The following is a 14,667-nucleotide window of genomic DNA, read 5'->3' as shown; positions in this document are numbered from 1 at the left end:
GACCTCGGGCTCGAGATGTGTCCTCAACAGCCCGGAGCCAGGCACTCAGGGCTGGTATGTCCTTCACCCGCCCCACCCGTATCAGAACCTCCCTCCTCCACAGGCCCGTCACCACCCTGCCCTCCGCCACCCTGCCCACTGCCCCCCTGCCCTCTGCCACCCTACCCACCACCCCCCTGCCCTCCACCACGCCCCTGCCCTCCACCACCCTGCCCCCTGCCACCCTGCCCTCCTGAACCCTGCCCGCCACCAGCTCCCACCACTTACCGCGTGAACAGGGTTGCACTGGTCTATGGGGCTCTTAAAATCTGTCCTTAACTCATCGAAGGCAATTATCTGAAACGAATACGCAGAGTCGAGATGTTAGTGCAAACATGAGCCAATGCACCAGGCCACGAGCTCCCTGTAGGTCTGCTGCAAATGATAGCGGGGGCGGGGAGGTCAAGGACAGGAGGCTGGGTGGCTGTCGGAGCTGGCGACACACGCCTGGGGCTGACTGGGCTCCTCTGCCATGTTCTGCGTCCGCTTAACAGTCCCCCAAATAGGGAACAGGCCAGGTGCTGCATTAGGCCTCATCCTTGTGGCCGGCAGACAAATAAGGCCCACAGACCTCATACACAGCCTGGTGAGGACAGACGACAGAACCGTCCTCTCAAAGCTAAACTCACTCACAAACTGGCCCTAGAGGAGGTCAGAGGCCAGGGCCTCAGGTGCACGGAGCTGGCGGGTCAGGAGAGGCAGGGCCAGGCCAGGGGGGTCTGCAGAGAAGTCAGGAAGGGAAGAAGAACTCAGTGGGAAGCTGTTTCTTTTTTCAAATTTATTTATATATTTTGAGAGAGAAACAAGAGAGAGTGAGCACACTAGCAGGGGAGGGGCAAAGAGATGTGGACAGAGGATCCAGAGAGGTCTCTGTGCTGACAGCACAGAGCCTGACGTGGGGCTTGATCTCACGAACCGCGAGGTCATGACCTGAGCCGAAGTCGGACGCTTAACCAACTAAGCCATCCAGAAGCCCCACATCAAAGTACTTTTCAAGGCTCCCCCCTTTTGTATGAGCAGCAACACTTTTTTTTTTTAAGTCTGTTTATTTTGAGAGAGAGAGGAGAGAGAGAGCGTGCACAAGCAGGAGAAGGGCAGAGAGAGAGAGGGAGAGAGAGAACCTCAAGCAGGCTCCACGCCGTCAGCACAGAGCCCTACACGGGGCTTCATTTCACGAACCACGAGATCATGACCTGAGCCAAGATCAAGACTCGGACGCTTGACCGACAGAGCCCCCCGGGAGCCCCCATGTGTGAAGCTGTGTCTGTGAGCTTGAGCCCTGTCTGTGCCACCACTAAGCCGAAGCTAACTCATCACAGAGGTCCTGCCCCAGACTCTCCAGCCTCTCCCCGGCCCCAACCGCCACAGGGTCACAGAGCAAAGACTCACTGGCCAAATGGAGTCCCCGCGAGGGGCCCCACCAGGGCTAGCGATGCCCCCTCCCCACAGCAACATCAGCAGACTCTCAGGCGGGGAGCAGCCTGGACCCATCTCAAGAGGCGGGGAGTTGTATCTCAAGGAGCTCTCCTTCTTTAGGCCAACAGCATTTATAATCAGGGGATTAAAAATCACCTTGCTTGTCTACAAGTTATTTTGCTAAAAATAATAGTGCTGTACTGTGGCAAACCCTTCCTGGAAGAGTGAGAAGTGGCTGAAATCTCAACCCGCTATAGGTAATGAGTCCCCAGGGCTGCCCCACTGAGGGCTGAGCATTTAGGAGACGCCTCTTTTCTCTGGAATGTTCTCTTCCGGCAGTGCCCTCTGGCTCTGGCTTCCGCAAGAATCTCGCTGGGTGAGCCCTCACGATCTCGAGTCTGCATCGCGTGATCTTACTGCTCGCGCACTGGGCGCACTGGGTAGGGCGCCTGCCTGGCGTCCGGTTCGGGGAGCCGAGCCCCAGGCACCATGCTCGGATGACGGGGTCTCCGGGCTCGGACAGCGAGCCCGTGCCCCAGGTCCGGAATCTAGGATCAGCTGTGTGCCTTGCAACACAGTGTCGCTTCTCTGGGATCGAAAGGGCAGAAAGGAAGTGCGAGGTTACTAAAGACGCCGGAAGACTCTCCGCCCTGTTCGTAGCTTCGGGACACAACGGTGAGCGGGAAGACACGGCCCTGTCGTCACAGAGCTTACCACAGGGACTGGGTGGGGGTGATATGAAGAAACAGAATTGGGGGGAGGTCCGAGAGGTCTCTGGGGAGGTGCCCCCTCACCTGAGAGACCTGAATGACCAGGAGCCAGACATGGAAAGTTCCAGAAGGAAGGCTGCAGAGGCCCCGAAGCGGAAGCAAGGTCTGAAGGAGGGAGATGCAGAAGGGCCACAGAGGCCGAAGCCCCCCGATGGAGACACCACGGGAGACGAGGCCGGGAGCAGGGACCGGCCAGAACCCCACCCGTGCAGGGCCCCCGTGGCTCCACCAGCTAGGCCTCTGTGGTCCCCGGCGCTGTGGCCTCCGGGGGGACTTGCAGAGCTGAGCACGTCTGCTGCTCGCAATCTGACAAAGGGAACCAACCGCCTGGACGTGACCGAGTGGCCATCGGCGACACACCGGTGCTGGTGACCCCAGCGCCGACCGCGCACGCCGGGGAGGTGCTGGCGAGCAGATCAGGTCTTTCGGCAAGGCCGCGAGTTCACCCAGCGGAAAATCAGTGCCCAGAGAGTGGGGGACAGAAGGAGGGGCATCCTGGCGCATCGGACCGGGGAAGCCAGGTGGCAGCTGGGCGTTGGGAAAAGCAGTCCGTCGTTTTCTAATGGGGGGGCTCGTGGCCCGAGCCCGGAATTTCTGCCTCCGGGCCCACCTGGAGAGGGACGGCTCCCTCACCCGGGTCTGTGCTCAGACTCCCACACAGAGTCCAGCGGGGCCAACCCCTCTCCTCGTTTCTCCGTGTCGTGGGCCGAATAACGTCCCCGGGTTCTCATCCTCCCGGAACCTCAGAACGTGACCCTATTTGGAAGTAGGGTCTCTGCAGATATAATCACTCAAAATGACACGACAGGCCCGAAATCCAGCGACAGCGTCCCCGTAGAGAAAAGGACACGGGAGACTGCAGTGCTGTGGCTACAAACCAGGAGAACCGCGGATCGTCAGCAGCCACCGCAAGCCAGGAGCCTCCCCAGAGCCTCCCGAGAGAGCAGTCTCGACTGCGGACTTCGGCCTACAGACGTGGGAGGGAAAAACACCTGTGATTTCAAGCCACCTAGTCAGTGGTGGCCGTGAAGGCAGTCATGGGAAAACCAATACACTCCATGCACAGAGTGTCTGAAATTGCCACTGCTGGGACCTGAGACATCTGCGGGAAGACATGGCTCTGGTGACAAACAGGAGCATTTCTGGCCCAAAATAAATACCCCCCACCCCCCGGGGAAGCAGGCTTTTACCTGCACCCTGAGCCTTCCCGTAAGTCCTCCAAAGCCACACTCAGGATGCACTTGTAGGGGCGCCTGGGTGGCTCAGTTCAGCGTCCGACTTCGGCTCAGGTCATGATCTCACAGTTCTTGAGTTCGAGCCCCACATCAGGCTCTGCGCTGACGGCCTGTCAGTGCAGAGTCCGCTTCAGATCCGCTGTCCCTCTCTCTCTGCCCCTCCCCCACTCACGCTCTCCCAACAATAAATAAATATTAAAAAAATAATAAGGCACTTGTAATTTAGAAAGAAGGGGGTTTTTATGACCTCACCATGTCTTTTCCCTATTCCCTATCACACCATTTCCACAACACGCAGCCCAAGCCCGCTCCGGGACGGGAGAGGGACGGCTGATGGGAACAAGTTTACTGCTGGGGACCCACGTGTGGCGTGACATTTGGTCCCGGTTCTATGTCTGACCCTGGTGCGGCCATGAGTCCTAGCATCTCTGTTCCCTGACCCTAACCCGCTCCAGGCCAGGGTCTGCTAAGCCACCTCTCAGCCCCTCGGAAGAAAGCTCCACACTCACGGACACCAGCCGCTCCTTCGGGTCCTGGCTCAGCTCCTGTCGCCGCGCCGCATGCAGAGACCCAGGGTCTCTGACACGCAATTTACTGCCCACCTCCTTTCCTAAAACCGTGCAAGGCCCACAGGTCACGGGTACTTTAAACTTCCCTAAGTATTTTCACGTGTTTTATTTTGTGTTCGTTTTCCATAACATCCCAAATTGGGGTGCCGTCCGCTTTCCCAGTGAACAATCGAGGAGAATGACGGGTCATCAGGAATGCCCGAGGTCACCCAGCAGAAGGGGGACTAAAACCGTCCCTCCCTCCGATGCTCCTCCTTGTGCTGTTTGCACGGGGCCGCACAGCCTCACCGCTCTTCCTGGGGGAGTGAGAAATGTTTACTAAGCCCCCACCGGTACAGGGTGCCATACTGGGCAGGACACAACGGGCTGAGCACCGATAGCCCCGTCTTCTAAGGACTCCCAGTCAAGGAAATTGCTTAACCCTACCCGGCCAAGAGCTTAGAAAAGAGAACTATTTCAGACCGGCACAGGGCGTCTGAGTCTCCCCCTAACCTCACCCCGATTTCACCTCCGTATCAGTCAGCGTTCTGGAGAGAACTGGCTCATGCAGTTCCAAAGGCTGGCAAGTCCCAAACCTGCGGGGCGGGCCGGCAGCCCGGAGACACAGGCGAAGTCAATGCTGCAGGAACAGTCTGAAAGCCACCTGCTGCAGAATTCCCTCTGGCTCGCGGGAGGCCAGTCTTCTCTTCTATTCGGGGCTTTGGCTGATTAGATGAGGCCCACCCACATTAGGGAGGACAATCTGCTTGTGCTCAAAGTCACTGATTCATTTCCATTTTATTTTTTAGTTATCTTTCTAAAATCCAGTACAGTTAACGTACAGTGTTACGTCGAACACTTCTGTGCACGACTCAGTGCTCATCATGAGAAGTGTAGTCTTAATCCCTTTCACCTAGTTCACCCATCGCTCCCCCACCCTCCGCTCTGGGGACCATCAGCTTGTTCTCCAGAGTTGAGAGTCTGTTTCTTGGTTAGTCTGTTTCTTTGTTTTGTTTCTTAAGTTCCTCATATGGGTGAGATCGTACGGTCTTTGTCTTTCTCGGACTTATTTCACTTAGCATTGTACCCTCTACAAGCAATCCACATTATCGCAAATGGCAAGACTTCATTCCTTTTTATGGCTAATATTCCGTTCTTTTTCATCATCAGTCCATGGACACTCGGGCTGCTTCCACAGCTTGGCGATTGTAAATAATGTGCTGTAAACACAGGGGTGCATGTATGCTTTCGAGTTGGTGTTTTCATATTCTTTGGGTAAATACTCAGCAGAGAAATTACTGATCATATGGTAATTTTAATTTCCTGAGGAACCCCCCACACTGTTTCCCACAGTGGCTGTACCAGTTTGCATTCCCGCCAACAGTGCACGAGGGGTCCCTTTTCTCCACGTCCTCCCCAGCACCTGTTGTTTCCTGTGTTGTTGATTCTGGCCATTCTGACCGGTGTGAGGTGATATCTCGTTGTGGTTTTGATTTGTATTTCTCTGATGATCAGTGATGTTGAACATCTTTTCATGTGTCTGTTTACCATCTGGATGTCTTCTTTGGAGAAAGGTCTATGTCTTCTATTTTTTAATCGGATTATTTGGTTTTTTTGGATGTTGAGTTGTGTCATATATTTTGGATACTAGCCCTTTACATCATGTGCAAATATCTTCTCTCATTCCATAGGTTCCCTTTTAGTTTTGTTAATTGTTTCCTTCACTGTGCAGAAGCATTTTGATATAATCACATTTTTTTTTTTTTTTTTTGCATTTATTTCCCTTAGGAGACATATCTAGAAAACTTGCTATGGCTGATGTCAGAGAGACTGTGCTCTCTTCTAGGATTTCTACGGTTTCAGGTCTCACATTTGTCTTCAATCCAATTTTTTTTTAATTTCTTTTTAAGTTTATTTATTTTCGACAGAGACAGAGTGCGAGCATGAGCTGGGGAGGGGCAGAGAGAGAGGGAGACACAGAATCTGAAGCAGGCTCCAGGCTCCAAGCTGTTAGCACAGAGCCCGACGCAGGGCTCAAACTCACAAACTGTGAGATCGTGACTTGGGCCGAAGTCGGACGCTTAACCGACTGAGCCACCCAGGCACCCCTGTCTTCAATCCAATTTGAGTTTAGTTTTGTATGTGGTGTGAGAAAGTGGTCAAGGTTCGTTCTTTTGCATGTAGCTGCCCAGTTTTACTAGCATCATTTCTTGAAGAGACTGTCTTTCCCCCCTTGTATATTCTTGCCTCATTCTTGAAGGTCAATTGACCATATCATCGTGTATTTATTTCTGGGCTCTGTATACTTTTATATTGACCTATGTGTCTATTTCCGTGCCAGTCCCATAGTATTTTAATTACTACAGCTTTGTACTATAACTTGAAATCTGTTATTGTGATGCCTCACAAAGAAGCTTTGCTCTTCTTTTTCAAGATCGCTTTGGGTACTCGGGGCCTTTTGTGGTTCCATACAAATTTTAGGATTGTGTTTTCTAGTTCTGTGAAAAATACTGTAGGTATTTTGATAGGGATTGCATTTAAAGTGTGGATTGCTTCGGGCAGTACAGAAATTTTAACAATACTTGTTCTTCCAACCCAGAAGCATGGAATGTTCCTCTATTTCTTTGTGTTATCTTCACTTTCTTTCCTCAGTGTTTTACAGTTTTCAGAGTACAGGTCTTTCATCTTTTTGGTTAGGTTTATTCCTAGGTATTTTGTTATTTTTGATGCAATTTTTGGTGACGTTACTGAATTAATTATCAGTTCTAGTAACTTTTTGGTGGAGTCTTTAGGGTTTTATATATATAGTATCATGTCATCTGCAAGTAGTGAAAGTTTTACTTCTTACCAATTTGGATGCCTTTTATTCCTTTTTCTTATCTGATTGCTGTGGCTAGTTCTTCGAGTACTTTGTTGAATAAAAGTGGTGAGGGTGGAGGGGTGTCTGACTTTGGCTAAGGTTATGATCTTGCAGTTCATGAGTTTGAGCCCCACATCAGGCTCTGTGCTGACAGCTCAGAGCCTGGAGCCTGCTTCAGATTTTGTGTCTCCCTCTCTCTCTGCCCCTCTCCCACTCATGCTCTCTCTCTCAAAAATAAATAAAAATTTAAAAAAAAATAAAAATAAAAGTGGTGAGAGTGGACATCCTTGTCTTATTCCTGACCTTAGGAGAAAAGTTCTGTTTTCCCCATTAGAGATGATGTTTACCGTGGGTTTTTCCTATGTAGCCCTTATGCTGAGGTATGTTCCCTCTAAACCTACTTTGTTAAGGGTTTTTATCATGAATGAATGTTATACTTTGTCAAATGCTTTTCCTGCATCTACTGAAAAGATCATTACAGTTTTTATCCTTTCTCTTGTTGATGTCATGTATCATGTTGACTGATTTGCAAGCATTGAAACTTCCTTGCATCCCAGAAGTGAATCCCACTTGATCATGGTGAATGATTTTTTAAATATATTGCTGGATTCCATTTGCTAATATTTTCTGGAGAATTTTTGCACCTGTGTTCATCAGGGACATTGGCCTGTAGTTCTCTTTTCTCTCTCTCTCTTTTCATTTTGTGTTGTCTTTATCTTTTTGGTATCAGGGTAATGCTGGCTTCATAGAATGAATTTGGAAGCTTTTCTTCCTCTTCTATTCTTTTGAATAGTTTGAGAAGAATGGGTATCAACTGTTCTTTAAGTGTTTGGTAGAATTTCCCTATGAAGGCATCTGGTCCTGGACTTTTGTTTGCTGGGAGGTTTGTTTTTTTTTTTTTATTACTGATTCAATTTCATTGCTGGCATCCAGTCTGCTCAAATTTTCTATTTCTTCCTGGTTCAGTTTTGGGAGGTTGTATGTTTCTAGGAATGTATCCATTTCTTCTAGGTTGTCCAATTTGTTGGCACATAATTTTTTCATAATATTCTCTTACAATCCTTTGTATTTCTGTGGTGTTTATTTCTGATTTTGAGTCCCCCCCCCCCCTCCTTTTTTTTTTTTTTTTTTTTTGTGTGTGAGTCTGGCTAAAGGCTTATCAATTTTGTTGATCTTTTCAAAGAACCAGCTCCTGGTTTCATTGATCTGTTCTTTCTTTCTTTCTTTTTTTTCTTTCTTTCTTTCTTTCTTTCATTTCTATTTTGTTTATTTCTGATCTGATCTTTATTATTTCCTTCACTCTACTGGTGTTGGGTTTTGTTTTACTTTAGCTCCTCTACATGTCAGGTTAGATTTTTGAGATTGTTCTTGCTCTTTGAGGTAAGCCTGTATTGCTATAAACTTCCCTCCTAGAACCACTTTTGCTGCATCCCAAAGATTCTGGATCATTGTGTTTTCATTTTTCATTTGTCTCTATGTATTTTTTAATTGCCTCTTCAATTTCCTGGTTGACCCATTCATTGTTTAATAGCATGTATTTAACCTCCATGTATTTGTGTTCTTTTCAGATTTTTTTTCATGTGGTTGCATAGAGTTGTGGTCAGAAAAAATGCATGGAGGGGCGCCTGGGTGGCTCAGTTAAGCATCTGATTTTGGCTCAGGTCATGATCGCACAGTTCATGAGTTCGAGCCCCATGTTGGGCTCTGTGGTGCCTGCTTCCAGGCCTCTGTCTTCCTCTCTCTCTGCTCCTCCCCCACTCATGTGCACTCTCTCAAAAATAAATAAATATTAAAAAAAAGAAAAAGAAAAGGTGCTTGGTATGACTTTGGTCTTTTTCAATTTGTTGGGACTTCTTTTGTGGCCTAATACATGATCTATTCTGGAGAATGTTCCATGTGCACTTGAAAGTGTGCTTTCTGCTGTTTTAGGATGGAATGTTCTGAATATATCTGTTAGATCCATCTGGTCCAATGAATCATTCAAAGCCACTGTTTCCTTGTTGATTTTTAATCTATTTAAGTAAGTGGGGTGTTAAAACCCCCCAGTATTGTTGTGTTATTATCAATTACTTCCTTTATTATCATTAGCTGCTTTATGTGTTTGGGTGTTTTCATGTTGGGTGAATAAATATTTACAATTGTTAAATCTTTTTGTTTGTTACCTTTATGATTATATAGTGTCCTTCTTTGTCTCTCATTACAGTCTTTGTTTTAAAATCTATTTTGTCCAATACACATATTGCTACTCCAGCTTTCTTTTGATATCCATTTGCATGATAGATGGTTCTCCATCCCCTCACTTTCAATCTGCATGTATCTTTAGATCTGAAATGAGTCTCCTGTAGGCAGCATATAGATGGGTCTGGGTTTTTTTTCATCCACTCCATCAACCTATGTCTTTTGATTGGAATGTTTTGTCCATTTACAAAGTAATTACTGATAGGTGTGTACCTATCACCATTTGCTTTATTGGTTGTTTTTCTAGTTCTGCTCTGTTCCTTTCTTCTTTTGCTCTCTTCTCTCATGGTTTGCTGGCTTTCTTTAGTTATATTTTTGGATTCCTTTCTCCTTATTTTTTGCATATGCATTACCAGTTTGTCATTTGTGGCTTAGGTTTGTATATAACATGTTATGCATCTGGCAGTCTATATTACGCTGACGATAGTTTATGTTTGAACTCACTCTTTACTCCTTTTCCCCATCTGCCCCCCACCCATACTTTAGGTATATGGTGTCGGACTTCACATCCTTTTATTTTGTGAATCCCTTGACTGATTTTTATAGATATACTTATTTATACTGCTTTATGCTTCCTCCTGCTCTAACTCCTACCAAGAGTCCTTCCTTTCCACTCAAAGAGTCCCCTTTAACATTTATTGCAGGGTTATTTCAGTAGTGATGAATTCCTTTATCTTTGGTTTGTCTGGAAACCTCTTTATCGCTTCCACTGTTGTGAATGACAGCCTTGCTGGATAGAGTATTGTTGGTTGCAGGAATTTCCCTTTCAGCACTTTGAATATATCATGTCCCTCCCTCTGGCCTGCAAAGTTGCTGCTGAAAAATCAGACGATAGCCTTATGGGGTTTCCCTTGTATGTAACTGTTTTCTTTCCTCTGGCTGTTTTTAAAACTCTCTTGATCCATGCTTCTTGCCATTTAAATTCCTTACGTGCCTTGGTGTGGACCTCCTTGGGTGATTTTGTTGGGGTCTCTCTGTGTCTCCTGGGTCTGGATTTCCGTTTCCTTCCTCAGATTCAGGAAGTTTTCAGCTATTATTTCTTCAAATAAATGTTCTGTCCCCTTTTCTCTCTCTTCTCCTTCTCGGACCCCTATAATACGATTGTTATACTTGATAGTTTTGCTGAGCTCCCTATATGTATTCTCATTTTGCATAATTCCTTTTCTCTCTCCTGTTCAGCTTGATTGCTTTCCATTGCTCTGTCCTCCAGGTCACTGATCCATTCTTCTGCTTCCTCCAGTCTACTATTTATTCCCTCCTGCATTTCTAATTTCGGTTATTGTGTTCTTCACCACTGATTGGTTCTTTTTTATGTTCTCTCTTTGTTGAGGGTCTCACTGAAGTCCTCCACTCCTTTCTCAAGTCCACTGGTCATCTTTATAACCATTACTTTAAATTCTCTAACAGGCATATTATTTATCTTCATTTCATTCAGGTCTCCTGCTGTGATCTTGTTCTGTTCTTTCATTTGGGACATATTCCTCCGTCTCCTTATTTTGTCTAACCCTCCATGTCTGTTTCTCTGTGTTAGCAGCATCTCCTGCCCTTGAAAGTCATGGCCTTATGAAGAAGAGGTCCAGTAGTGCCCGTGGTGCAGTGTCCCCTGTTCACCAGAATGTGGCTCTTCAGGGGTGTCTCCTGTGTATGATGCATGTACCCTGTTGTGGCTCAGCTCTGTTCGCCTTCTGTCCAGTCATCTGCAGTGGCCCTCTCTGCCTGTTGTGGGCAGGGTCTGGTCTCTGTGTTGTTAGTGGGTCAGTCTGGGATCTCCCTGGGCTTGAGTTGGATCAGACCAGGAGTTTGCCAGAGATGTGGTAGCTCCAGATTGCAGGGCATTTTCCCAGAATCTTTTATTGGTGGGCGGGCTACAGTCAGACCTGATGTCTGTCCCCAGCCCACTGCTGGGGCCACAGTCAGACTGGTGTGTATGGTTATCCTCCCCTCTCCCCAGGGCAGGACTCACTTTGGAATTGTGCTGGCCCCTGTCTGGGCTGCTTGCACTCTGCCAGGCTTCAGGCACTGCTCTGGATGGACTCCACAGAGGTGTATCGGAGCAGGGAAGGTCCACAGGAGAATGCAGGGGCAGGGCACAAGGTGCCAGCAAGGCCTGTGCTGGTCCGCTGTGGGGGGGGACAATGCAGCCACCCAGGAAAAGTCCTGCCGAGGCTGGAGCAAAAGGGGCAGGTTCTGCCGCAAGCAAGCTGGGTGGAGTGTTGGGGGGGTGGCCTGGTTCCCACAGGTGTCCTGTGTCCAGGCTGCAGGCGGGAGAGAGAAACGGCACCTGCCAGCTCTTTTGTTCTTGGAGAAGCCTCCCGAAGACCCCTGCCCTTCCAGCACCCATTCCCAGATTGGTAAATCAACCTCCCTCCCCTGTTCCACAGGAGTTTTTCAAACTGCTGCTTCTACACTGAAGCTCTGTGGGGCTGTTTGCTGTTCGGTCTCTTTAAGGACAGGGACTCAGTTTCCTCCCGCCCTCCTGGCTCTCCCGGAGCCGAACTGATGACTTTTAAGGCTCCAGGTGTTAAGCCTCGAAGTTAGGCCCCTCTGGTTTTCAAAGCCAAATACCACGGGGATTTGTCTTCCCCGTGAGGGTCCCCGTGCCTGGGGTGGGGTCTGCTCCTCTTCCCTCTCCACGCCTCGGGTCCCTCCCTCCTTGGACAGTCTCGGTTGGTTTGGTTCCCAACTACATCCCTGCCCTTCCTACACCCTTCACTGTGGCCTCTTATCTCTCTTTAGCTGTGGAGAGTCTGTCCTGCCGGTCTTTGGGTCATTTTCTGGGTCATTTACGCTGATGTGAGTGTTGGCTCGTTGCATCTGTGGGACGAGATGAGCCCATCCTACTCGACCATCTTCCCTATGGAAGCCCCTCAAAGTCCCTGATTCAAATGGTAATCTCATCCAGAAACACCCTCACAGGAACACTCAGAAAAATGCTGACCACATATCTGGGCACCACGGCCCCATCAAGCTGATGTGAAATTAACCACCCAAACCTCCAGTAGCTGGGGCTGTCGCAGGCTCTGGGCAGTGCTGGGCCTGGCCAGCGGGCTCGGCTAGACCAGCAGGACAGAGTCACGGCCCCCGTAGATCCTTCATGAAATTTGGTATCTGTCAGTGAGCTCCTTTTAGGAAGGAGCCTGCCCTAATGTAACTTGGGAACCGTGTGTGATCCATTTAGGGATGGGGACCCTAACGACCAGCAAAGAAAAAAGGACCTGCAGGTCACCCTGCCCCCACAGCACACGCAGGGGGCTCATCACATCCCAGGAGCGGCAGCAGGCCCTCATTATGAGCGGGGAGTCCCTGAGCCGTGGGGGCCCCACAGAAGGATGCCCAGGCCATGGGTTCCCGGAGCAGGGCCCAGGTGGATGAACGATCTCACGGCAAGTGCGCCTCACCAGCCCGCCTCACACTCCTCACCACCTGTATGCTCACAAACGGTGCAGTGCCTGCACTCACGGAAAGGGCATCGTGTGCCGGTCAGGAACTTGAGTCTGGGTCCTGGCTTTGCTCTTGACCGTGCGCCGTTGCCCCCTGTGCCTCAGTTTCCTCGTGTGCAAAATTAGCCCACTGGCTTACATCAGCATTGCTGAACACCATTTCTGGACGGTAAGCACTTCAGATTTCTTGGGGAAGTTGTCAAACCACAAGGGGGCACGGGCCCCGCCCTGGATCTGCTAAATCAAAACTGGAGAGCATCGCCAGGGCCGGTGAGAACGACCCTCCATCCAGCTCTAGAAGCATCTCGGATAATGTGATCACGCCAAGCCGTCTGCAGCAACCCTCACACAATAAAAGCCCACATACCAGCCTCTTGGGGAACTACAGACCCAAGTCACAGGTTTACGCTCAGTCTCTGACTCCTACCTACGGATGCCATTTCATGGAAATACTATTTTAAACCTTTGCAAATACAGGGGTGCTCGGGTGGCTTGGTCGGTTTCGGCTCAGGTCGTGATCTCATGGATTATGGGTTCGAGCCCTGCGTCGGGCTCTGTGCTCATGGTGCAGAGCCTGCTTGGGATTCTCTCCCCTCTTTCTCTGCCCCTCCCCTACTTGCTCTGTCTCTTAAAAATAAATAAGTGAACTTAAAAAAAATAATAATAAATAAGTGAATAAATAAAACCTCTGCAAATACAAACGTCTTTAACCTAGTCGCCTACATCTATAAACCCTAATTCGAAAACATAGCTTTGATCTGAAAAGTGAGTCCCGGCACAGGCCACGTATGCGAAGAGTCCCGCTGGGGTACGAGTGCCTCAGGACTACGGGACCCGGTGCGCTGAGAGGGGACGCGGCTTCGTTCCTTGCTGCTGTGAGACAAGAGAAGATGCAGACACGGGCCTGTGCCCCCGTCGGCAACACGGGGCTTCTAAAATCCTCGTTTCCTTAGTGGTAAGAGCTGTGAGCATCTTGGGTCTGACGGTGCATCTTTTTGTTCTGGGTGGTCTTCTGGATGGGGGCCAGTTGCCAGACGGACCCAGCCACGATTAGGAGCTTGGCATTGTCAACCCCACCGCACCCTCCAGAAAGGGATTAGGGTGGGAGTGAGTGAGTAGTTGGCCGTGTCTCTGTGGGGAGCCTCCGTAAAACCCCGGCAGCACAGGGTTCCGGAAGCTTCCAGGTTGGGGAGCACATCCACACCGAGAGGGTGACGCACCCCAGCATCACGGGGACGGAAGCACCCGTGGCCGGGAGCCCCCAGACCTCACCCTGTGTGTCTCTGCACCTGGGTGCTCACCTGTACCCTTTATCGCCTCCTTTATTTATTTTTTTTTAATTTTTTTTAACGTTTTTTTATTTATTTTTGAGACAGAGAGAGACAGAGCATGAACGGGGGAGGGTCAGAGAGAGGGAGACACAGAATCTGAAACAGGCTCCAGGCTCTGAGCCATCAGCACAGAGCCCGACGCGGGGCTCGAACTCACGGACCGCGAGATCATGACCTGAGCCGAAGTCGGACGCTTAACTGACTGAGCCACCCAGGCGCCCCTATCGCCTCCTTTAATGAACTGGGAAATGTAGCCGAGCATCTCCCTGAGCTCCGTGAGCTGTTCTAGCAGATCAGTCAGATTCAAGAGGTGCCCAACAAACCTCCGGCTTGTAGCCAAGTTGGGCAGAGGTCGTGGGTCACCTGGGGAGTTACTACCTGCCGTTGGCATCTGGCGTGGGGGGGCAGTCTCGTGGGACTGAGCCCTTAACCAGCGGGGTCCGCGCTGTCTCCAGGTAAACAGGGTCAGGACCGAGTTAAGTTGTAGGACACGCAGCCCATGTCACAGAGAACTGCTCAGTGCAGGGAAACCCCCTCCCGTCAGGTGACCGGAGTGAAGTGTTCTGTATGAGCAGGAGGACACCCAACGGGGGGAAGAAATGAAGCTTTTCCTCATACGGCCGGATGCCCCACACCCAGATCGGGGCCAGGCGCACAGCAGGTGCTTGGTAAGCGCCCACGGAGAGAACGAACGAATGGGTTTACCCACCTTTGTATCCTTGGCCTCGTGTTTGCAATAACTGGCGAATCGGTGCAGGAACAAACGCGAGGGGTTTTTACACCTCCCAAA

At 49.7% G+C, this 14,667-nt stretch overlaps 1 protein-coding gene across 12 annotated transcripts in view; it reads right to left on the bottom strand.

Annotated features, from left to right (window-relative positions):
• The window catches only part of CNIH3 (cornichon family AMPA receptor auxiliary protein 3), a 199,001-nt gene that overhangs the window by 45,717 nt on the left and 138,617 nt on the right, over nt 1–14,667 (bottom strand). For 11 of the 12 annotated variants that reach the window (XR_009613330.3, XM_078441030.2, XM_078441031.2 and 8 more), the window contains one exon: nt 268–336. The exons of the other annotated variant lie outside the window; for it this stretch is intronic. Coding sequence is in view for 5 of the 11 variants with exons in the window: in XM_060643286.3 (XP_060499269.2) it covers nt 268–336 (69 nt within the window). In the remaining 6 variants the exon portion in view is untranslated. The remainder of the gene's footprint in view (nt 1–267; nt 337–14,667) is intronic. 12 annotated transcript variants of the gene reach the window in all.

Source organism: Panthera onca, chromosome F1 (assembly GCF_046562875.1).
Source record: "Panthera onca isolate mPanOnc1 chromosome F1, mPanOnc1 haplotype 2, whole genome shotgun sequence".
NCBI lineage: Eukaryota > Metazoa > Chordata > Mammalia > Carnivora > Felidae > Panthera > Panthera onca.
The sequence above is the reverse complement of the archived record's forward strand: the minus strand, read 5'-3'. Positions and strand labels throughout refer to the sequence as shown.